This window comes from Pleurotus ostreatus (assembly GCF_014466165.1).
Source record: "Pleurotus ostreatus strain PC9 chromosome Unknown scaffold_4, whole genome shotgun sequence".
Lineage (NCBI taxonomy): Eukaryota > Fungi > Basidiomycota > Agaricomycetes > Agaricales > Pleurotaceae > Pleurotus > Pleurotus ostreatus.
The window spans coordinates 1,808,382-1,831,336 of NW_023503159.1; the positions used below are offsets into that span (position 1 = coordinate 1,808,382).

The window sequence follows — 22,955 nt, forward strand, 5'->3', positions numbered from 1 at the left end:
GTCACCGGACGGGGCTCGGATGCGAAGGGAGTGAACGGAAGGGAAGCGGAAAGGTAAGGGGACAAAAGGAAAGGAAAGGGAATGAAGGAAAGGGGAAAGGAACAAGGAGGAAGGGGGCAGGACAGGGGGAATAGGAGAAAATAGGAGTGTCCCCTTACAGCAACCGCCAATGTGTTACCGATGCCATAATGTTGGGGACAGACACTTCACAGCGAGTTGCACAACGGAAATTGAGCTCTGCAGACACTGCGGCGAGAAACATCGGTCGAGGGACTGCCCAAACCCAGGGGCGAAGTGGTGCCACAAATGCAAGAAAGCAGGACACGGAGTGGGTGACAGAATGTGCAAGTCAAGGAGGCAGGCACTGGAGATGATGAGACGAGCAGACCCAGAGGCGGGACAGCGATACTTCGTGGAGAGGGACAATCCAGAGACATGGGGGAACCCTCCAGCATGGGAGGAGGTGGGGGAAACAAGGCGGACAGTGGGAGAGGGGGAGATTGGCAGGCGTGTTGCCAGCAAGGTAGGACAAGAGAAGTGGGACATGACAGGACTTCCAACAGCACCATGAGTGGTGAGGGACAGAATGACGACGAAGCAAACGACTTTAGGGCTAGCATTCACACAGACCACACCAACCCAATCAACTGACAACGGTGATGCCGGACTCTACTTCCCGCCATCCCCACCCTTGCAATGAATGATCCAGCCAACAATAAATTTGGATGCCGAATACTTCAAGTGAACCTCAACAAATCTCAAGACGCACAGGACACCCTCATCAACTCACTACAAGGTAATGACATAATACTGATACAGGAACCATGGCTTGACTGGAGGGGCCTTGCACGCGCAACCCAACGGTACAACGTGATATACCCAAACACTGGTCAGGAACGGCGGCAGGAAATGAGAGCGGTAATATTATTATCCACGGAGATTGCATCTGACCACTACGTCCTGCTGCAGATAGACTCACCTGATGTGGTAGGAGTAGACATAAACTGTGGACCAGCAGGCTGGATTTGCATTATTAACATCTATAACGACTGTAGGCACGACCAGAGCCTGAAAGCGGTGGATGACTTCCTCACCAGCGAACGTGAAAGCAACGACAAGGCACGCCATGACCAGATGATATGGGCCGGGGACTTCAACCGACACCACCCAATGTGGGACGAGGAGAGGAACCACCATCTCTTCACGCCTTGCAACCTGGAGGCGGCGGAGCAGCTCATTGACCTCACAGATCGATTCGGGATGGTGATGAAGCTTGAGAAGGGGGTGCCAATGCTGCAGGCGCTTAACACAAAGAACCACACGAGAGTCAACAACGTCTGGTGCTCTGAAGCCATGCAAGGCATGGTGGTGCAGTGCAACACAGAACCAGAGATGAGGCCACCAAAGACAGACCACTTTCCAGTGGTGACGGAGCTGGTGTACGAACTGATACAGAACCAGGTGAGAATGCGCAAGAACTTCAGGGCAGCTGACTGGCCAGCTTTCAGGGAGGCGCTAGCAGAAGGACTCAACAGGCTTGGACAGCCGGCCAAACCAAGGTCAATAGCGGAATTTGAGCAGCAACGAATGGTGTTGGAGGAGGCGATACAAGAGGTGATAGACAGGGATGTGATAGTGCCCATCACGAAACTGTGCCCATTCGTGAAACAGTGGTGGAACAGCGACCTGGGGTGACAGCGCAAGGAGGTAGGGCGCATGTCAAGGAAGTCGCACCAGAAGCGCGACAAACCCAATCACACAATTCATGAAGAGTTCAGGAAAGCACGGAACAAGCTATCAGAGGACATCAGGAACACGAAACGGGAACACTGGCGCGATTTCCTTGAAGGTGTAGATGGCAGCACCGTCTTTGTGGCGGGGAGGATAGTTGGCGGACCAGGGACAGATGGAGGGGTGCTCTGGATGCCAACACTCAGGAACAAGGTGGGGAGAAAGGAGGAGTATATTCACGACAACCCAGAGAAGGCCAAAGTGTTCTACAAGCTGTTCTACCCGCCGCCACCTGGGCAATCATTGGTCCCAAGGAATGCAAAGTACCCGGAGGCCAGGTGGGATTTTCAGGTGCTAACTGATGAGCAGATAGAAACTACAATCCACCGTCTGTCACCATACAAGGCAACAAAGCCAGGGACAGCCCCCAACAGTGTATTCACGCACTGTGCGGACCTGCTAACGCCGCATCTAGGAACACTATACAGAGCAACGTTCGAACTGGCATACTACCTGGCTGAATGGGCGGAGACCGACTCAGTGGTGATCCAAAAACCAGGGAAAACGGACTACACCATCCCTAACGCCTGGAGACCGGTAACCCTCTCTAATGGCATGGCACAAGTACTGAACACCACATTAGCAGATGACCTGGTTGCGCATGCGGAGAGGACCGGTGCACTACCAGCGAACCACTTTGGGGGTAGGCCAGGCAGATCGACTATGGACTCCATCCACCTCCTATTGAAGACAGTGATGGATGCGTGGAGACGAGGAGAAGTAGCCTCTGCCCTGTTCCTGGATGTGAAAGGAGCCTTCCCCAGCGTTGCAGTGGATAGGCTAGAACATAACCTACGGATGGCAGGAATCCCAAGAGAATACTCTGACTGGGTGCTGAGACGACTAGAGAACCGGACAACACGGCTCACATTTGACAACTACCAATCCGACCCATTCCCAGTGACGAACGGGCTCGATCAGGGTGATGCAATGTCAGTGATTCTATATCTATTCTACAACACGGGGATACTGTCTACGGTTAAAGGAGATAAAACCAAACTCGGGATACTGTTCATTGATGACGCAGCAATTGTTGTGACTGGAGCAATGTTTGTGGACACTCACGCAAGGATACGAGAGATTATGACGGGCAGACGCGGCATCTTCAAGTGGGCCAGGTGTTAGGGCGACACTAGTCAAAGACTAACGTGGCTCCTACAAGAATACTAAAACAAAAGGAATAGACGAAGTAGCTTAGTTGACTTAGTTCTCACTATTACTAGTGGAAATCCCAAGAGAACGAGCTAGCGTTCTAGGGCCTGTTATTGGTACTTAAATACTAAAATACATGCGTAACCCTCATGTACTACTACATGCCTACTGCAGCCGTCTTTCCATGGAACGCGCACCGATTCCATGAGGATGCTTGGTAATGTACTGCGGACATGTGTTATGCGTGAGGATCTTACTAAGGTACCGTAATGTGAATTAGTAATAGGCGCGTCCTGCGCGTTTAGATAAGATATCGAAAAAGATAGTGTTCGGATCAGACCGGACCATAACACCAGGGACCACAACTGCAAGTTCGGAGTAGACAGGTTCCAGCTTCTGGACATGTCGCGGAAAAAGGTCCCACACCCCATGCATCCCCGCAAGAGAGTTCCACTTGTGAGGAGGGATCTGGTGCTGAATGGAACCAGAGTAGCGTCAAGCAAACAGGTACGCTTCCTTGAGATATGGCTGGACAGAGAGCTACGGTGGAACCAACAGGGAGCAGCAGCATTGGCAAAGGGGAGGGATTGGATGTCAAGGTTTGCAAGACTGGCAAGACCGTTGTTTGGAATAACGGCAAAGTACGCAGGACAGCTCTACACAGCGATCGCCGTACCCAGGATCCTTTACGGTGCCGAAATCTACTTGACGCTGCCAAAGCGGCGGGCAACAGAGGCACAGAAGGCCAAGGGGATGCGGGTGCAGAGGGTGATTGTCCGCAAGCTTGCAGCGGCACAACGCAAGGCCATGATCATGGTCACAGGAGCCATGTGCACAACGGCAACAGATGTGATGGAGGCGCTCACTGGGTCCCTCCCTTTACACCTGGTGGTGGAGTGACACTGATTCCGGGCAGCTCTGCGCTTGGCGACCCTACCTGAAGGGCACCCTCTACACCAACATGTCAAGAGAGCGGCAAGGCAAGATGTAAAGGGACACCAGACCCCACTCCATGCCCTCATGAACGACTTCAAAGTGGACATCCAAGGAGTGGAGACCGTGAAGGCCACCAGGTGGGACGCGACATGGAGGTCGAGGCTGAAAACGGTCATAGCAGGGTCAAGGATAGAGGCAGTGAGAGCGGAGGGACGGGACCAGACGAGGGTCAAGATATACACAGATGGATCTGGGTATAAGGGGCAGGTGGGGGCAGTGGCGGTGATGACTAGGGATGGAGCAACAACAGGAATCCTCAAGATGAGGCTGGGTGCAGAGAAGGACTGCACAGTATACAACGGGGAGTGCACAGCATTAGTACTGGGAATGGAACTGATCAGACAGCAGATAGGAATCAGGTCAGTGAGCATATACGTCGACAACCAAGCAGCCATCACAGGCATGGGGTCGCGCAAAGCCAAACCTGGGAGCTACCTCCTTGATCACACACACGTGTATGTTGCAGTCCACCACATGTTCGGGTGACGTTCAGGTGACGTTCGGGTATTCGGGTATTGTTCAGATATTGTTCAGGTGAATTTCACCGAATGTTCAGGTAATGTTCAGGTTCTGTTTGTAGCCTTTGTTCAGGTTCAGATAATGTTCAGATGATGTTCGGGTGATGTTCGGGTGAACAAAGATCACCCAAACTTTATCCAAATGCCAGATGAATGCCATCTGAACATCTCCTGAATGCCACCTGAACACTACCTGAACGACATCTGAACATCAGGCGAACATCATCTGAACATTGGCCGAACATCACCTGAACTTTAGTCGAACGTTAGCTGAATGTTAGCTGAACATTTGCCGAACTTTATCTGGACTTCACCTGAATATCATCTGAACTACACATAAACAACATCTGAATAATATCTAAAGTACAAAGCTTTATACCTCATCATCTCTTTCAATATCAACCCCTGCCTCATCATCACTATCATCACTGCTCTCTTCTACATTCCTTTGCTTCTTCTTTTGTTGCTTTGCAATTACCCGTTGAGTATGCAAAAACAATAAAGCATGGATGGTAAAGTCAAAGTTGCTAACAGACATCTTGTTCAAGACTGTCTGAAAGCCACCCAGCCAAGCATTTAGTTGCTCACAAGCCTGAATAATCATTATTTAGCTAGCTAATACAGAGTCAATTCAGTAAGCACTTACTTGAGTATTGAAAGCTCTTTTGTAATAGAAGTTACCACTGTTGTCTTGCTCAACAGTTACAAGATTGGGAGCAGAGCCATTCAGAGGCGCTGGATTACACCAAGTACGACAGATATAGTCAGTGGTCCGATGGTTGATGTAATGGTAGGAGTCAACAATAAATCTTGTAGTGTCTTCCCACTTTGGCCAGTCTCCTTGCTTGACAATATGTCTAAGTACAACACATGCTTTGTCAATGCAGACATAGCTTGGTTTACTCTCTGGAGTAGGATAGACTTCCTCCAGAAATTTGACAATTTTGGTAGGAGATTCTGACTTGGCAAATTTCTTCCATGCTATGACCACTCCACATGGTGCACACAGTGTCTCAACACAGTAAAATCGTGGTGCAGAAAAATAGTTTTTATAGGAAGTGCCACTATTTTCTTGAGCATCATCGTCATCATGCTGCAATCTGGCTCGTGTTTGGGCAGGCAACCAATCTTGGGTCTCTGCCTCTGCTCTTCTTAGAGCTCTTCTCATTCCAAGCATGGATTGGTTTCCATATCTTCCACGATGGGTGTTCCACTGTTGCTGATGAATTTGACAAGCTTTTGTTCCTTCTACAAGATTTGCCTCACAACCCTTTACACAACACCGCCCCATTCTTTTGTCTTCATGACCTACACAGAAGACACCTGTGTGAGCATTTGCAAGGGGTTCTATGCAACCATCAATAGCACAGTGTCTTGGTCCCATCACAATGCCATCCATTACAACCATTTTAACCAACTCTACTTCACCAGAATCAGAGTTTCCCAAGTTAGAAGATGTTGAATCAACATCCATAGCATCATCATCATCATCATCATCTTGAGCATGGTGATGTTGCTCAATGCCAGGACCGGAGTACTCAGGAACAGCACTATTCTCATCAACACCAACTACACCAGCAGGATCAGTGGCCTGTCTGGGAATAGTATCTGCCACGTTTTTATATTCATGAGTACATTCTGAGCAAGAATGGGTCCTTGCAGCATCAATGATACCACTTTGACCCAGCTCCTCAAATGCCTTGCTAGTAACTGTGTCAATGGATATCCCATCCTCCAGAATCAGATTGGTGCCAGAATGCTTGGCCATTTGCCTACTCATCTCAAGTACAAATGCTTTCCAAATATGCCGTCTAGTGATTTGAAAGACTGATTGCTGAGTGTTGAAGCTTTCATTCCAAAACTCTGTGATTGCTGCAGTAGAGGCATGAAAACTATATGTTGCATTGACAATAGCATTGGAGACAACTCGATCAACCCAGACTTTTTGCCCAACCTTCAAATACTTAGCATTGTTTAAGTAAAATGACATTCTTCCAGTAAATCCAGGTTCTTTATAGCTCTCATGATCTGCGTAGAATATGGAATGGCACCGAGAGCAAATACCACTCAGAACTGGCACATGGGAGAAACATTCACTTCCTTTGAGCAATGTTACTTCCGAAGTATCCCGTTCACGAGTATTTTGACCAAGTGCACAACCATTACAAGTTGCAGTTGAACACTGCATGGTACTGGGGCATATAACCAATGCTGGCTGGATCAAAGCGTTTGAGATTGGCCTGAGTTTACGCTTCAAAACTCCAGATTTGTTGTAAGGCCTTAGCTTTAAGACAATAGACAATTTGTTGAATTTCTTTGCCAAAATTGTAGTTTTTTCTGAATTCGACTTGTTGCCTGGTACATCTATCTCTGGAAGAAATAAAGAAGATGTAGCTTCATCACCCAGTCTGGCTGAAATAGCTCTAGCCAGTGCAGTCATCCATCCAGTAATGGACTCTGACCATTTTCTAGATCCACCTGCCACCTGCTGTTTGGCATGCAGATTTAAGAGATCTGGGTTACTTGTCAAACTGAACAAGATGAGAAGCACAGTAGAGAGTGTGACTTCTGAGCCATAGTTCTCAGAAATAAACTCAGCAAAGTCTGAAAACAGAATGCTGGGAAATTGATCTTCTATAGGCATAGCAGCTGCACAAGGCAGCAAACCAAATGTGAGACAAATGGTGAGAAGGATGAGTCCTAAATTAAATAACAAACTAAGCTCATGTCAGCATACTTGTAGACACTCAGAACGAATCAGATTTTTTTTAAAAAAAAGACAAAGCCAAAAAATATGGCAGCATAGAGACATGTAAGTATATACCTACTTTGCAGTGGCTTTACCCTTCCCGGCCTTGGAGCTAGAGGCTCCACCTTTGCCACTCTTGGCCTCAACCTGAGCCTTTCCCTTTCCCTTGCCCTTCTCAACCTTTGCAGCTAATGCTGCAAGCTCATCAGCCACCTCAGAAATGACCATCTGAGTTGGCTTCCTTCCATGCCACATCTTGTGCTTGCTATCAACACCACCACGTTGTTCCAAGAAGTCAAGGAGTAGAGGGTGGGCCACTGCCTTGACAAATACCTTGTTCCAATCGTGGTGGGAGGTTCTGCCAAAGAAAACCTTCTTGATGGCCTCAGAGCTAGGCTTAGCACCATCCCACTTGCCCTCAGAAATGAGGGCATCAATCTTGGCTTGAGCAGCATCAACCGCCCGCCAGCGCTGATAGGCATTATGAATGCCCCCTTTGTCACTACCCCTGGGGGTGTGAGCGTAAGGGACCTTCAAACGCTCAGCGATATAGCGCTGGGCTGAGTTGGGTGCGAAGGCCTCATAGCCTTGAGTTTCTGTGACCTCGTCTGAGGCAACAGAGCGGACAGCGCTGGTGATAGCAGGAGTAACACTCCTGCTAATGGCAGCAGCACTGCCCGGTGCGCTGGCAAGGGAGCCAGAGGTAAAGCGGGTAGCTTCCTGCAAAATGATGTAAATTATTAATAAAGATTAAGAAACTGAAAAACTTACAGCGAGAATGGTCAAACAAGAGTCAGCATCCCACTCCAGGTCATCAATACACTCAACAGCCAAGTTGAATGTCCCCTTCAAGTCCCACATCTCACTCTCCAATACGGAAATCCGACAATCTGAAATATGTAAGTTAAATGAAATTGAAATAATATGAAAGCTTACACTTCAATTCGTCAAAGCGAAGTGCAGCTTCATTGAGTACAGCACCCAAATTGGTTGCCTTAGTGACTCGAATTGAGTAGGCGGGCTTGGTAGCATCACGCGAAGTGAAAACCACAAGTTTGCCTCTGTGGACTGTAGCCACAGGAGCTGCCATGCCAATATCACCTAATTCAAATTAATTAGTAAATCCAAATTGAAGCATATGAATAAAAATACCGAGGTCAGCCATATTTGGTGCATTCCCAATGGCCTTACCACGTGCAAATCCACCAACAATTCGAGAGGCCCCTTGAAGATCTTCAGGTGATGATGGCGAAGGCGGAGTGTCGGTAGTGGTAGCAAGAGCGGTTACTTGTGCTACGGAACGGCGAGATGCCTTGACATCACGGGTGGGAGAACTAGGAGACGTGATAGGTCGCTTTACGCCTACCTTAGGTGGTGTGAAAGGTGTATCCACCACCATAGCCTCACCCTCACCCTCACCCTCACCCTCACCCTCACCCTCACCCTCGCCTGCATCTTCACCCATGCCCTCACCCTCACCCTCGCCTTCACCCTCACCCTCACCTTCATCTGCGCCCTCACCTTCACCTTCACCCTCACCCTCACCCTCGCCTGCATCTTCACCCATGCCCTCACCCTGATCCTCACCCTCGCCTTCACCTTCACCCTCGCCGTCATCTTCACCCTCACCCTCACCCTCACCCTCACCTTCACCTTCACCCTCGCCATCATCCTCACCCTCACCCTCACCCTCGTCGTCATTATCGTCACCCTCACCCTCACCCTCACCCTCATCTGACTCTTCAACTCGGACTCGAGACATGCGTGAGGAACCGGAAGAAACATTCTTCGGAGCGGACAATCGGCGCCGAGGAGGAGGAGCAATTGAAGCCCCACTCTTTTCAAGCACATTCTCCGTACTGTCAGGGTCTCAATACTCAAGTATATTCATATTCAACAAGCTACGTACAAGGTTAGTTTGGTAGTTATACTGGCCTCAGTATCCTGAACAGCAGATGCCTTACTCCTACTCTCAAGTTAGACCATTGTTACTAATTAAAAAGAGTGGAACTCTTCACCTGGTGCCGCCGCGTCGGCTGGCAGGCTTGCTATATTGGTGTGTGAGCAAGGCGGCGTGGTGTTGTGGCAGTGTTGCAGTGTTGTCATGCGTGGTGGACAGGGAGAGGCAAGGGAGGCGGCGTGGCGGCGTTGTCGTGCGTGGTGGACAAAGAGATGATAGGAATGGCGGCGTGGTGGTGTCATTGTCGTGGTGGTGGTGATGGCCAGACAGTGCGGGGAGCAGGGAGGTGTGGTGGTGGTGGTGGCAGCGGCGTTGTCGTCGTCGTGTCGTCGTCGTGGTGTAGTCGTCGTCGTCGTCGTGGCCAAACAGCGCGGGGGAGGAGTGGTGGTGGTGGTGGTCGTGGCAGCGGTGTTGTCGTCGTCGTGTCGTCGTCGCCGTCGTCGTGTCGTGTCGTCGTCGTGTCGTCGTCGCCGTTGTCGTGGCCAAACAGCGAGGGGGAGGAGTGGTGGCAGCGGCGGCGGCATTGTCGTCGTGTTGTTGTTGTCGCCGTCGTCGTCGTGTCGTCGTCGCCGTCGTCGTGTCGTCGTCGCCGTCGTCGTCGTCGTCGTGTCGTCGTCGCCGTTGTCGTGGCCAAACAGCGAGGGGGAGGAGTGGTGTCGTCGTGTAGTCGTCGTCGTCGTGTAGTCGTCGTCGTCGTCGTCGTGTCGTCGCCGTCGTCGTGTCGTCGTCGCCGTCGTCGTGTCGTCGTCGTCGCCGTCGTGTCGTCGTCGTCGTGTCGTCGCCGTCGTCGTGTCGTCGTCGCCGTCGTGTCGTCGTCGCCGTCGTCGTCGTCGTCGCCGTTGTCGTGGCCAAACAGCGAGGGGGAGGAGTGGTGGCAGCGGCGGCGGCATTGTCGTCGTTGTTGTTGTGGTGTCGTCGTGTCGTCGTCGTGGCGTAGTCGTCGTCGTGGCCAGACAGCGCGGGGGAGAAGGGTGGAGTGGTGGTGGTGGTGGCAGCGGCGTTGTCGTCGTCGTGTCGTCGTCGTGGTGTAGTCGTCGTCGTCGTCGTGGCCAGACAGCGCGGGGGAGAAGGGTGGAGTGGTGGTGGTGGCAGTGGCGTCGTCGTCGTCGTGGTAGCCAGAGAGCGCGGGGGACGGGAAATGGGGAGCGGGAATGTCAGTAAATGGAAGAAGGCGGCGGGTGATACACGCACCTTTTCCCCTGCTCATCCACTTCCTTTTTGTCTGTTGCTTTGGTGGTTTTGCGTGCGGGTTTCGTCGACTTGGTTTTCACAGCGACGCTGGGAGCCTTCTTGCTTTGGCTGCGTGTCGTTGGGGGTCTTTGATCTTGGCTTCGTCGCTGCATGTCGTCGGCGTGGTCGTCGCTGTTGTGCGTGCTCGAGGGCGTTATCGATGGTGGTGGTAGTGAAAAAGAAAGAGACGTGGCAGTGGGATCAACCACCTGCCATTTCTGGACTCCGGCGCTTATTTCGGCGATGGGCGGTGTGATTAGATAAATATTAGATAGCGATTAGATAACGATTAGATAAGACAATTGTAGCATATCATATTATATAAATATATAAATGTATCATATTAGTAAGTGCCATTATGGCGTAGTGGTAATTTGCAGAGCTGTAGCGCTTATTGGGCGCTTAACTGTTCAGAGCGTCGCGGGTTCAATTCCTTCTGATGTTCTTTTTTATTTCAATTTATAACTGATGTTATTGATTATTGATTAATATAGTTATTATGCTTGTTCAGGTATTGTTCACCTGAACACCAGGTGAAATTCAGGTGAACATATGAACATCATCTGGTGTTCAGGTGAATTTCAGATGAACATATGAACACCACCTGAACATCAGGTGAATTTTGGGTGAACATATGAACATCACCTGAACATCAGGTGAATTTCACCTGGCCATTTTCATCTGAATTCACCTACCGTTCAGGTGAACAGTTCATATGACATGAACGTCACCCGAACATCAGGTGAACAATAGCTGAACAGTAAAATAGAATATTTGGTGAAAATTATTCAGCTAGTGTTCGGACTCTGTTCGGGTGTCGTTCGAGTGTCGTTCGGGTGTCGTTCGGCCATTCAGGTGAACTTCACCCGAACATGTGGGAGAGCGCGACGTGCTCACACACACACACACTTCACGGCGGTGTGGAGGAGAAACACAGGAATAAAGCTAACAGTACATTGGATACCGGGGCATGAGGGTGTGGAAGGGAATGAGAGGGCAGATAAGGCAGTGAAGGAGGCGGCAGAGGGATGGGTGAACGAGAGAAGCAGCCTCCCAGCACCGCTACATGAAAAGGACGCGATCAAAAGGGGCACGGCGGCAACAAGCCAGGTGTACGAGGAGAAGCTGAAGAGGAGGGCGAGGAAGGGATGGGAATGATCGGAGAGATATGGAAGGATGGCAGAACTGGGATTGGGAAGGACTTCAAAAGGGCACAAAGCAGCAGTCAAATGGATGACTAGACAGCAAGCGAGCACCATCACACAATTGGTGACTGGGCATGCACCGCTGAACAAGCACCTGCACAGGATTGGAGTCGTCCCATCACCAATGTGCCCAGCCTGTGGCCTATATGAAGAGATGGTCACCCATTACCTGGCAAAGTGTGCAGCGCACTGAGCGGCAAGGGAGGCACTGCGAGGAGAAATAGGAAGAGCGGCGGGGACAGCAACAACGATCCTAGGGAACACCAAGCACTACCCAGCCATACTGAGGTTCATGGCACAGACATGACGGATTGTGCACGAGTGAGTGCAGACATAATAACCCTCTACTAATTCACAACTACTATATTCAACATGCGTGGGGCTATGTACCCCAGTCATACTATTATGCGGTGTAAACCGCCATGGCACTACCAACGGTGGCACCAGGCAGTGGTTAGAGGTCTACTTCTCTTGGTTATGGCACAGACTAGACGTAGGCGGTAGATACGGTATGATGTTCACCCTCCCACATATGGCAGCACCACTACGGAGGTTAATTGGACTCAAAAAAAAAAAGTAATAGGAGAAAGAGGAGGTGGGGTATGAAGACACTGATTTAGGCACTAATACTAGTGGTTGTAAAAGTAATATACTCAGTATCATGGGGGGTGCAATAGCTCTATATTGATGTACCTGTAAAAGTAATATACTACGAGTACTAGTAAGTACACTGCAAGTAAAAGATAAGTAAAAAAGGATCTCACCTCACAGTATTGTGGGGGGCACAATAGCTGAGGTGCTAGAATGAAGATAACACATATATAAATGTATGGACTCATGTGTGTGCATGAATGAATAATCAGGTGTAACTATGAGAGACTATGATAATAAGTGAAATGGAAGGGGCAGTGCAAGTCACGCGCCTAGCAAGAGACTTGCTGTGTGTTTGCTAACCCAACAGTGATATTCCCAAGAGAATGAGTTAATGTCTCTGAGTCATCCCACGGACTCTTACCTACATTCCTTTTGTTCCCTTTTGTTCCCTTTCCTTTCCACTTCCTTTCCGTCCACTCCTTTTGTATCCGAGTCACGTCCGGTGACTCTGGAGTCTTCCCACACTTCGGACTCACTCAGACTCACTCAGACTCATCTATACACTTCGGGGCTCGTCTGGGCTACCTCTATCCTCTTTTCCCACTTCATTACTCTTCGCTCTTACTTCCCCAGGTCGCTGGCACGACTCCTGTACATTCCCCTTCCACTTCATTATCACATGTTTCCTTGTACCTTGTGATATTCATTCAGACTTGTGGCTGGTGTACTGTACAGTTATCCTGCATTCCTCTCACGCTACTACAGTATATACTTTGCTTCCTAGCATGGAGAATCCTTATCCTGTTCTCTTTGGACTCTCCCTCTGCTAGGTGAGCAGCTCTCTCATGTATTGTAGTTAGTCTTATTCATCATCTTTGGATTCTCCCTCTGCTAGGCCTGCGCTGTCGGCCATCTTGAGGTTGCCCTTACAGGAGGCCCCTTGACATGCTCCTTAACATCAGCTAGCTAATTCCTAGTCCCTTTCTGCTCTAGTAAGCTTGTAGGAGCCATGTTAGTCGTTAGACTAGTGTTACCCTAACAAAAGGTATATATTAGTAAGTACCTGTAAAGATAACAAACTTGAGGCTACACGCACATGTAAGTAACAAAAGATAAACAAGATAAGGTATGATACTCACTTCACATTTGCACAGGCAAAGGTGAAGTGAATGGTAACTGTAAGGCATACTATAAGTAGGGAATACAGATAAATGTGTAACTAGGGAAAATATCATATGTATTAAGCATTAAAGAACATGACAAGAGGAAGGAAAATAGTTACTAGGGTCTGTGGATGACACAAACAGATGTCAGGGTTGTGGTCCACACAGTGTGTTTGGCCTTGACAGGCAATCGGCCCTCGCATTTACAGTTTGTCATTCCAACACCCTCACTGTCCCTCCCTCCCCCCAGTGATCAACAAGGATTCATCACGAATTTATATGCTTATGCAAAGCCATATCTTTGACACAAATCATACACATTCCATGAAAAGTGATGATACCTGAGGATGCTTTAGGATTCCTTATAAACTCAGGTGAGTCGTGCTTATGCATTGCTTTTATCCAATAAGATCCCTCAAATATCCTGATCATTGAAGTGCACCTGAACATATGGTCAAAACGGTATAGTACAATAGGATATGTACCCACTCTGATTCAGTCTTTGGTAACTCCTATTCACTCCTGGACAATTTAGGAGATGAGATCGCCAGCGTTCATGCCACGTGTGACGGTCGCTACCATAGCTTTGCCCCTTTCAATTTGGAAACCTCCTTCTACATTCTGCTGGCCAGTGTCGCATTCCCTTCATCAGGGAACCATGGCTGGGAGCACATCACATACACTGGAAGAAGTACAATCCTCTGCCTCCTGGGATCCCGCCGAACAGTCTGATGCTGGTAATTCCGGTACATCAGGCCAATACGGACGCCCAGCATTACGTTCGCTCGACTCTCCTGGTGGCCTTTCCGCGCTTCAACCGAACTCGAGCTCCCCACAGCCACGGTCTAGTACGGACTCTGTACCAAGGTCCTCTACTTCGCGTTGGCGCGACAGCCCGACCGTAGCAAGTGACCCTCGGGAAACACTTGCCAGCGTTCCCAGCGAGACAGCTAGCTTGGTGGACGGGGGGTTTGATGGGAATGTTCTAAGGGCGCTGTGTGACCTCGATGTGCGTGCTGTGATATATGTGTCCAAACTATCGGCGTAGCTTACATCGCTTGGTAGTGTGGTGTACCCCTACTGCTAGATCGTATCAAACAAAGCGTGGTATCATGTAGGGTACGTTTTGCCGCGAATTGACGTACGGATCCGATCTTATTCAATGGCTTGCGCAGGAAACGTCCGTATTCTTTAAAAAGCGAGCCGCTATCGAAGAGGAATATGGGAAGAATTTGCAGAAGCTGGCCCGAACCACTTCGGATGTATATTCAATGAACGATGGAAAGGCCGGGTGCGTATTCGCTCTAGAAAACGCTATGGCAATTGACCTTCATATACCATAGTTCCTTTGTCAATACCTGGCAAATGTCTATGCGGATACATGAATCGATGGCCGAGAATCGAATTCGATTTGCGCAACGCCTAAACGAGATGAGTGAAGAGCTCACGACGCTAGTCAAGGAGGTGGATAAGAGCCGCAAGCAGGTGCGTATTAACTATGCAGTACTCCGCATCCGTGTATATGGGAGTTAATGCGTCCAAAGACGAAGGATTTAGCCACGCGATACGAACGCGCTCTTCAAGAGTCTGAGCTAGCTACTGAGAAGAGCAAGAATCGCCTTGACATGACTACGGAAGAACTAGAACGGGTGCTGCTCCAGAAGGAAGGGGAGTCCTTCAAAGATACACCCGTCCAAGCTCGAGTGAGTGGTCCGGTTGGCAAAAGGGCTATTGGGAAGGCTGTGGCGAAGGGTGGGCTGTTATTGAAGGGGAAGAATCCAGGAAATGTGCGGCCTCTTATTGTCATCTCTGAATACCTTCTAAGATCACCGTGCTTCTAGATCCAACGCCAGGAAGACGATATAAGGGCTCGAATGTCTGCCGCCTCCGATACTTACCGAAAGCTTGTGACAGAGACGCAGACTCTGAGGCAGGAATATTTCAACTTCCAGCTGCCACGGTTATTACGTGTATGCCTCGTTGCATCTACTCGTTCCTTCGTCTAGATTAATCAATTCATCCCAGGCTCTCAAGGAATGCACCGATGAAGTCGACCTTGGAACCCAATACCACCTGACAAGATACGCGTTTCTTTTCGAAAGTGTCGTGCTCAGCGACGGATCAACTTTGATTCCAAACGGCGAAGGAGGCACGCCCACCGTTTTATCTTCGAAGTCGTCATCGATTTACGGCATCTATTCTAGGAGGCTCTGTCGGTGTGGGGCTCAAGGCTGCAACCGAGATGATCGATAATCGCAATGACTTCAAAACGTACATGCAGAATTACGCGTACGCACATGGCGCTTCATCTAGAGGACCTCGGCGGGAAGGACCAGCTGATGATGGTTTCGTCAGTAGTCCCCTTGTTTTTTCTTAACATTCATATCTTAACCCATTTATCAGCTGCCCCCTCTGCCCAAGCATCAAGAGCGCGGACAACCACCTCCTAGCGCTGCGGTCAACGGCGTTACGGATAAGGGTCGTCCCACTTTCGGAATAGATTTATCCGAGCAAATGGAGCGAGATAATGTAGAAGTTCCGTCCTTGGTTGAGAAGTGCTGTACCGTCATAGAGAAGTACGGCATGAAGTCACAAGGTGTCTATCGCCTCAATGGCACCACGAGCAAGGTGTACAATCTCAAACAACGGCTCGACAAAGGTCAGTGCTATCGTTCAAATACGATATACGCAGCTCATCGTGACTCGTAGATTTGGATTCCGTGGATTTGGATGCACCAGAGTGGTCGTCCGATATTAACAATGTGACCAGCGTCCTGAAAATGTGGCTGAGGGAGCTACCTGATCCTCTGCTTACCTTGCAACTACACCAGGGGTTTATCGACGCCGCAAGTTCGTCGGAATACTCGTCGTCCCGTGTTTCGTCAACTGACACCTTCAATAGAAATTGAGAACGACCGCCTTAGGCATATACGACTACACGAAAGGGTTAACGATCTCCCAGATCCAAACTACGCTACCCTCAAGTATTTCTTGGGTCACCTGCACAGGTACGCGTTTCATCGTCTCCCAGGAAAGGCGTAATCTAACAGCCTTATTCTAGGATCACTCAGCACGCAGATGAAAACCTGATGACAATACAAAACCTTGCGATAGTATTCGGTCCGACATTATTCGGCCAAGTGATGCCTGCAAACGGTGCAAACGGTCAGATGAATGGCATGGGTGATACATTGTACCAAAACTTGGCAAGACTATTATTCCGGATTATTCTCCGTCTTGATCTAATCTCGAGATTTATAGGCCGTTGAAACTATCCTCAAGCACTATACCGATATATTTGTGGAAGAAACGGAACAGAATGCCTAAACCACACACTATACCTCTTGTCATGGCATTGTATTCTACTCATACCCCCAACGAACGCTATGGCAGGCTCATGGACGTTTCCCAGTTTATTATTATATCCTTTCCGCAATCATCTGTAACCGGATTGTAGTCTATCATGAATTCTCTCTCGTTGATATCTCTATTGTACAGCGTTGCGGTTATTGCTTAAATAGATTCGAATACTTCCTTCCTGGTTGGGTAATTGGCATGGTTAGTGGGCAAAAATAGACAGAGAATGACGGCCTACCGTTACTGATGAGCCTCGCCCACGAGTCCCCATTGACCAGAGGAATTTAAGACCCAGTCATTCTTAGATGGAAAGCTTATCTGACGTAGTGAACCACATGCCCTACTCCATTCCGTGCAAAGTGCCGCTTCCTCGGCCAAGTGATTGTGACTGAGGGTATCAACGAAGGTTGGGGACAAATCGAGATGCACGAGCCTTGTGAACGCATTCAACACCGACGATAACCCCGCTAATATTCGCTAGGGAGCAAAGTTACGGTTTCATCGGTAGGGATTTTGTGAGGGAGACGCGGCGAGTGAACTCACAATCCCTGACATTGCGTAATGGAGCGTGTGCCGCAAGGCAAGCCGCACCTTAAGGACCTCGATCGTGGGTATGAACGAGGCGATGTTTTGCAGGAGTATGGGCCTGACTGACATTGCTGACAAGTCCAAGCTGCGTAAAGGCACGGTCGTGTGTGTCAGCCTCGGAAGATTCGTGCGGTTAACATCAGAATCTTGTCCTACGAGTGACAATGTATGGACAGGACGACCGGGAAGTAAGTATGCCGCGCTGTCGGGTGATCCGCGGAATGAAGATAGCGAAGGCAAAGCCTCGGGAGGAAGATGAAGTACCCCATGATGATCGGATAACCGCAAGTGTCGTAATATGGGGAGTGAGATGAGAAAGGCAGCCAGGATGTCGCCATATGGTTGGACACCCTTGGCCCACTCAGCACCTAGCGAACAGTTACGGAGAGATGGGAAATGGAGGCCATCAACCACCCGTTCGATGGGATGCATAGACGGTCCAGGATAGGCCTGGGACGCCCTCAAATTTATTGGCCCCAGATACAGTTCCAAAGACTCTAATTGCGTCAGAGTCCGCAGCGCGTCGCGCAAAAGAGGCAAGGCTAGCTCAAGGAGCTCGGAGTCGAATGGCTCGTTGGGGTGTATTTGCCAGCGCAGATGGAATTTTTTAACCGTTTCAGCGAGATGTGGCCGCTGCAAGATGGAATGACAACATCGGAACGATCTGCGGGGTGAAGGCGAGGTCGAAGTGAGGATATCGGCCACATTTATATTTGCGTAGAGCAGACGTTCTGCCACAGCTCTAAACTGCGTGGAAACGAACGAGATATTCGCGAGAGTCGAAGGTGTGAGTTGCTCGAAGATGGCCGCGAGCGTCTCGTTTGGCAGAGCGATGTCGATAGGGGTAGCTGAAATGCAGCTCATGTTGTGATCGACAGGAAGCGTTCCACGGGGCATCGTGATCGTGGTGGACCGACTCGAACTACGGTGCTGGGCTTCGAACTAAATAGACTATTCTCAAGTTCCTCACGTCTAAAAACTATGCGGCGAAAGCCCGGAAAAATGCAGAAACAGGGGTAACGTCGGTCGCGGAGGATTGGCGGAGGCTTCTTATCATTGGTAACAGCGACTTGCCTTCTCAAGGAGCGAATCAAATGACTTAGATCGGTAGTTCTACCACATGTGGAGGATTCGTCAGGCAACAATATAAGCCGAGTAAGGGAACCAATAAATTACAGTAATAATACAGAAGGGTAATCGGAGGCAATGGAAAAGAGACGTTAAGCACCGAAGCCGTACAGCGTCCGGCCTGAACGCTTCAGGGCGTAGACGACATCGAGGGCAGTAACTGTTTTCCGCTTAGCGTGTTCGGTATATGTTACCGAGTCGCGAATGATCTATGAGAAAGAGAACGTCAATGAGGAAACACGGGTGCGAGAAAATGAAGACGCACGTTCTCAAGGAAGATCTTCAGGACACCACGAGTCTCTTCGTAGATAAGACCAGAAATACGCTTCACACCTCCACGGCGAGCAAGACGACGAATGGCGGGCTTCGTAATACCTAATCATCGCGTCAGCCAACAAAGTCCCGCTCATAGCAGTGAAGGCGACTCACCCTGAATGTTGTCACGCAAAATCTTACGGTGACGCTTAGCTCCACCCTTTCCGAGTCCCTAGAACGTGGCGTCAGCGTTGCCAACAATGATAAAACAACATTGAGCTCACCTTTCCGCCCTTTCCGCGTCCAGACATGTTTCAAAGTGTTGTTGAGGAGAGAGACAAGCTAAAGTGCTATGTTGTGTAGATGGCGGTGGTGGTGGTGGTGGTGGTGAAAGCAAAGTGGGGAAACCATGTCCCAATGCATCGCCTATATAAGTCAAGTCGCGTCGGTGTGGCTGTGCAACTTTTTCGTTTGTTGATCAACCTCGGCGCGGCTCCCTTCAGTCACGTGCGTGGCGGAACGCGTCTGTATATATTCATTGACCCGCCGCGCCAAATCCCCCAATTACCGTCACCACCACTCTCACCACTACTACCACCGAACCCACCCAACAATGGCCCGAACCAAGCAAACAGCTCGCAAATCCACTGGTGGTGAGTAGCTATACCTTGCAACGGACTTCTATTTTACTGAGCCCATTCGATAGGCAAAGCCCCTCGTAAACAATTGGCTGCCAAGTCAGCAGCTCGTAAGACTGCAGCGGTTAGTGACTTGCTATTCAAGTCCTTGACGCTTCTGACATATTTTGATTACTTAGGCTGGCGCGGCTGGTGGTGTCAAGAAGCCCCATCGTTTCCGCCCTGGAACAGTCGCTCTCCGTGAAATTCGTCGCTACCAGAAGTCGACTGAACTCCTCATCCGCAAACTTCCCTTCCAACGCCTTGTTCGTGAAATCGCTCAGGATTTCAAGGTATGTCTTTAAATACTTGACGTTCAAGTTTCCTTATTCATTGTGTTTTTTCTAGACGGATCTCCGTTTCCAATCATCAGCCGTGATGGCCTTGCAAGAAGCCGCTGAGGCGTACCTTGTATCGTTATTCGAAGACACGAATTTGGCTGCCATCCACGCCAAGCGTGTTACCATCCAGCCGAAGGATCTTGCTCTTGCCCGTAGACTGCGCGGCGAGCGATCATAGATTGTTTCTTTGGATTTTCAGAGTATTTATTGTACTTCTATTAGTGTGTAGATTAGGATTGGGTTTCTCGAATATTCACCACCATTACCATTCGAGTGAATGACTTCCTTTATATTGATTGAAGATTTTGGTTTGAGCATCTCAAAGAATGGTACATTGGCTTCGGCATTGATACAAGGCGAAAATACTACCCGTCACGCTGTGCTACTGAGTTCTCGGCTTCTTTGCCTCTCGTGGTGTTTGTGTATGGGCTGTCTCCTGGCTTGTAACATCCGCCGTCCATTGAGCCTTCCTCTCCTCAAGCCACTTTCCACCCTCAGCACCGCTAAACAACCATACATGACTACGACGCAAAGCACAGCATTTCAACCAATTAGTTCTGTAGAGCTGACGCGCCGCGGCACTTACCTATTCCCAACCCTCTCCGGCTCTTGATGCGAAGGTAAATCGGGCAGTGACCGCTTCTTCAAGTTCCCGTTACCGCGAGGAGGCTGGAAGCGAAGGGTGGAACCTGAAGCTAAGCTAGGACCCGCAGTACTTGCGTCAGACTGTACTGCTGCCGTTGCTGAAGGGGAGGGAGATGGCGAGGATGACGGCGATAAATCCCAACCAAGTTTCTGGCAGATATGATGCACGATGGCGTCGGCGTCGCCAAGGAGGATCACCTATATAAATACCTCAATGTCAGCCTCATTCCTATGTCACCGTATGGTAATGACGAACGTCCGGGTTGATATGTTTGATAGGTGTTTTGTTGATGAGGATCTACGGCAAGGCGCGTTGTTTTAGTGGTTTGACGATATGAAGATAAGGGGCGCTTTACTTGTGGAACAGAATGCGGGAGGTGGTCTAACGGACGCGAGTTAGTCGAGGCACTTAGTAGGCCCATTGAGCACGTACACAAGATATCAGCAACGGGGGCGACCTTCAGCGAGGTTCCAATCACAAGTAATAAATCGACTTTAGATCTATCCGCCTCCAACGAGTGGTCGAAGTCGGACGTGAGCTTTTCACCAAAGAACGTAATGTCCGGCTGCAAAAAAAACAAAGGGTCACACACCGGACGCGTCGATATACATCCCATTCCCACATCGACATAGAGATTCGCGTACCTTCATAATCCCAGGTGGATACTCTGGGTCGTCGCTATTATCCTCATCCTGACTATCCCACTCGCCTCTTTGTTTCTTCTTGCTCCTATGCTTCGCCTTCGCCTTCTTGGGGGTCTGCGATGGGCTAGACTTCGCGTTCGAGTCTGCTGAGGGGTTGCAGACGCGGCACAATGGAACGCGGCGCTTCATTATATCGGCTTCGATAGCGGAGCCTGGGACGTGGGTGTGGCATTGGATGCACGTCGCCGTGGCGAATGAGCCGTGACATTGAAGGACGTTCTTCACGCCAGCGAGAGTCTCGAGAGTGTCAATGTTCTGGGTATAGTTCTACGATAAGCACTGAGATGAGTATCTTACTCCCAGGATTGCCTTATGAGATACCTACACGCAAAAGCTAGATGGGGATAATGGATATATGGATCGGTATAAGGAATGCGACATGCTTAAGAGTTTACCACCCACCTTGCCGCGATCCTCTACAAGCTTGATAAACTTATGACAAGGCGACGGTACAAAATTGGAAGGATATATCTGACTGTTTGGGAATGAATACGCCATTTCCATGAAGAATGCATCCACCGACCTTGCAAATGAACTACGCGGCATGTTTGTTAGTGTCTAGGTGGCGGTGGTGAATGTAATAAACTAACTAAAAGACTAAAGTGGGTTAGAGAATATATGGTAGACCGCTGCGCGGTGGAAACTCACTAGATGGGTTCTCGCGGAAATAGTTGATATCAAACCTGATAAGATAACGCTCAGACGTTGATCCATGAGGCTGAATGAGATTGCGACAAACATTTGCTGAGGATCGTCCAAGTCATAATCCTTCAAGGAAGCATACAACCCATCTCGAGAGCGGAAGTCGGGAATACCACACGAGACACCTATACCTGAACGTCAGTCTAAATCCTTGGGGTACGAGACCACAACATACTGATGCCAGCACCAGTAAGGATTATGATCCGTCTACTCGATTGAATGAGTTGCACGGCGTCGTCGACAGTGTTATATTGGGGCAGCTTTTCTCTGAGCCTGAGCCTGAGAATAACCTAGGTTGTCAGCGAGCTAGTGACCGACCGCGACATCTTCACTTACTCCCTCGACATGGCAACTTTGAGAAAATACAACATTGCCTTCTCATTCAAGGACGATAGCTCTGGGCACTGTAAGATGTGAAAACACGAAACAAGAATAGACCATGGCTCGTGGATCCTACCAGATTGATTCCAAAGGCGTTCAGCAAGTTTGGGATTGAGTACTTCCTTACTTGGACGTATTCATTGAGCCACGACTGCATTCCTTCCGTGAAGCGTTCGAGATAAGACGCTACAACATGTTCATTGCGACGCACCATATTCCTTCAAGTGGCGCATCATCATGCGTATTTCCTGTGCGGACCAAGTTTCTAATGCTTTGACAAAACCATTCGTTCTAGCCTTAGCATCCATGCTACCGAAGGGAGCAGCACAGCATACCTCTATCACGAGATGCGAATAGTGCCGACATATCTATCTCTAATGCATCGTCGTTCGTATCAATATCAACGTCAGCTTCAGATTTATCACTGGCGTCCTCCCCGCGACTGGCCGAGTCAGGGAAAACCTTCATAAGGTCCTCAATTGTCTCCACATCAATATCTACATCCTCCGATGCAGTGATGAACGCGCGTATTTGGGATGCTAGAAGCTCGTCTGCATTATTGCTCGGGGTAGTGCGCTCGGAATTAGATCTCGAGGGCGTTGCTGAGGGTAGGGGAGTGGCTGCGCTTGACAAAGACATTGAGACGTCCTTTGTCGCGTGTACGGTCGATGCGATGCGCCAACGAACATGCAGATGAGTTCAGTCAGTCGCGGGCGTTCTGGAGCTTGAACATAGTGGAAGTGATCACTGCCACTAGCGCATCCGCGAAGTTTGCCACGCGTGCTCCACGTGCCGGTTCAGGCAAAGCAATAGTCTGC

General features: G+C 49.5%; 5 protein-coding genes across 5 annotated transcripts; 2 read left to right on the forward strand and 3 right to left on the reverse strand.

Moving 5' to 3' along the window:
• Positions 1–14,016: 14,016 nt before the first annotated feature.
• PC9H_006408 (uncharacterized protein) lies at positions 14,017–16,685 on the forward strand (the record flags this gene model as incomplete). The annotated part of the gene is made up of 13 exons (XM_036775956.1): positions 14,017–14,367; positions 14,424–14,477; positions 14,534–14,649; positions 14,702–14,843; positions 14,903–15,145; positions 15,200–15,328; positions 15,384–15,459; positions 15,563–15,708; positions 15,762–16,017; positions 16,068–16,208; positions 16,261–16,366; positions 16,420–16,498; positions 16,620–16,685. The coding sequence occupies 13 exons, from the start codon at positions 14,017–14,019 to the stop codon at positions 16,683–16,685; spliced, it is 1,905 nt and encodes a 634-aa protein (XP_036631975.1).
• Positions 16,686–16,955: 270 nt separating this feature from the next.
• Positions 16,956–18,200, reverse strand: PC9H_006409 (uncharacterized protein; the record flags this gene model as incomplete). Its single annotated transcript, XM_036775957.1, has 2 exons — positions 16,956–17,192; positions 17,259–18,200. The coding sequence occupies 2 exons, from the start codon at positions 18,198–18,200 to the stop codon at positions 16,956–16,958; spliced, it is 1,179 nt and encodes a 392-aa protein (XP_036631976.1).
• A 323-nt stretch (positions 18,201–18,523) lies between these two features.
• HHF1_4 (Histone H4) lies at positions 18,524–18,997 on the reverse strand (the record flags this gene model as incomplete). The annotated part of the gene is made up of 4 exons (XM_036775958.1): positions 18,524–18,640; positions 18,697–18,806; positions 18,861–18,918; positions 18,971–18,997. 4 exons carry the CDS (start codon positions 18,995–18,997, stop codon positions 18,524–18,526), a joined length of 312 nt encoding a protein of 103 aa, XP_036631977.1.
• A 302-nt stretch (positions 18,998–19,299) lies between these two features.
• HHT1_4 (histone H3.1) lies at positions 19,300–19,882 on the forward strand (the record flags this gene model as incomplete). The annotated part of the gene is made up of 4 exons (XM_036775959.1): positions 19,300–19,339; positions 19,393–19,448; positions 19,504–19,656; positions 19,712–19,882. 4 exons carry the CDS (start codon positions 19,300–19,302, stop codon positions 19,880–19,882), a joined length of 420 nt encoding a protein of 139 aa, XP_036631978.1.
• A 204-nt stretch (positions 19,883–20,086) lies between these two features.
• Positions 20,087–22,776, reverse strand: SIR2 (NAD-dependent histone deacetylase sir2; the record flags this gene model as incomplete). The annotated part of the gene is made up of 15 exons (XM_036775960.1): positions 20,087–20,225; positions 20,291–20,547; positions 20,606–20,647; positions 20,706–20,731; positions 20,783–20,915; positions 20,995–21,321; positions 21,457–21,589; positions 21,645–21,651; positions 21,703–21,737; positions 21,794–21,881; positions 21,932–22,035; positions 22,093–22,160; positions 22,214–22,296; positions 22,349–22,446; positions 22,502–22,776. The coding sequence occupies 15 exons, from the start codon at positions 22,774–22,776 to the stop codon at positions 20,087–20,089; spliced, it is 1,815 nt and encodes a 604-aa protein (XP_036631979.1).
• Between the last annotated feature and the right edge of the window lie 179 nt (positions 22,777–22,955).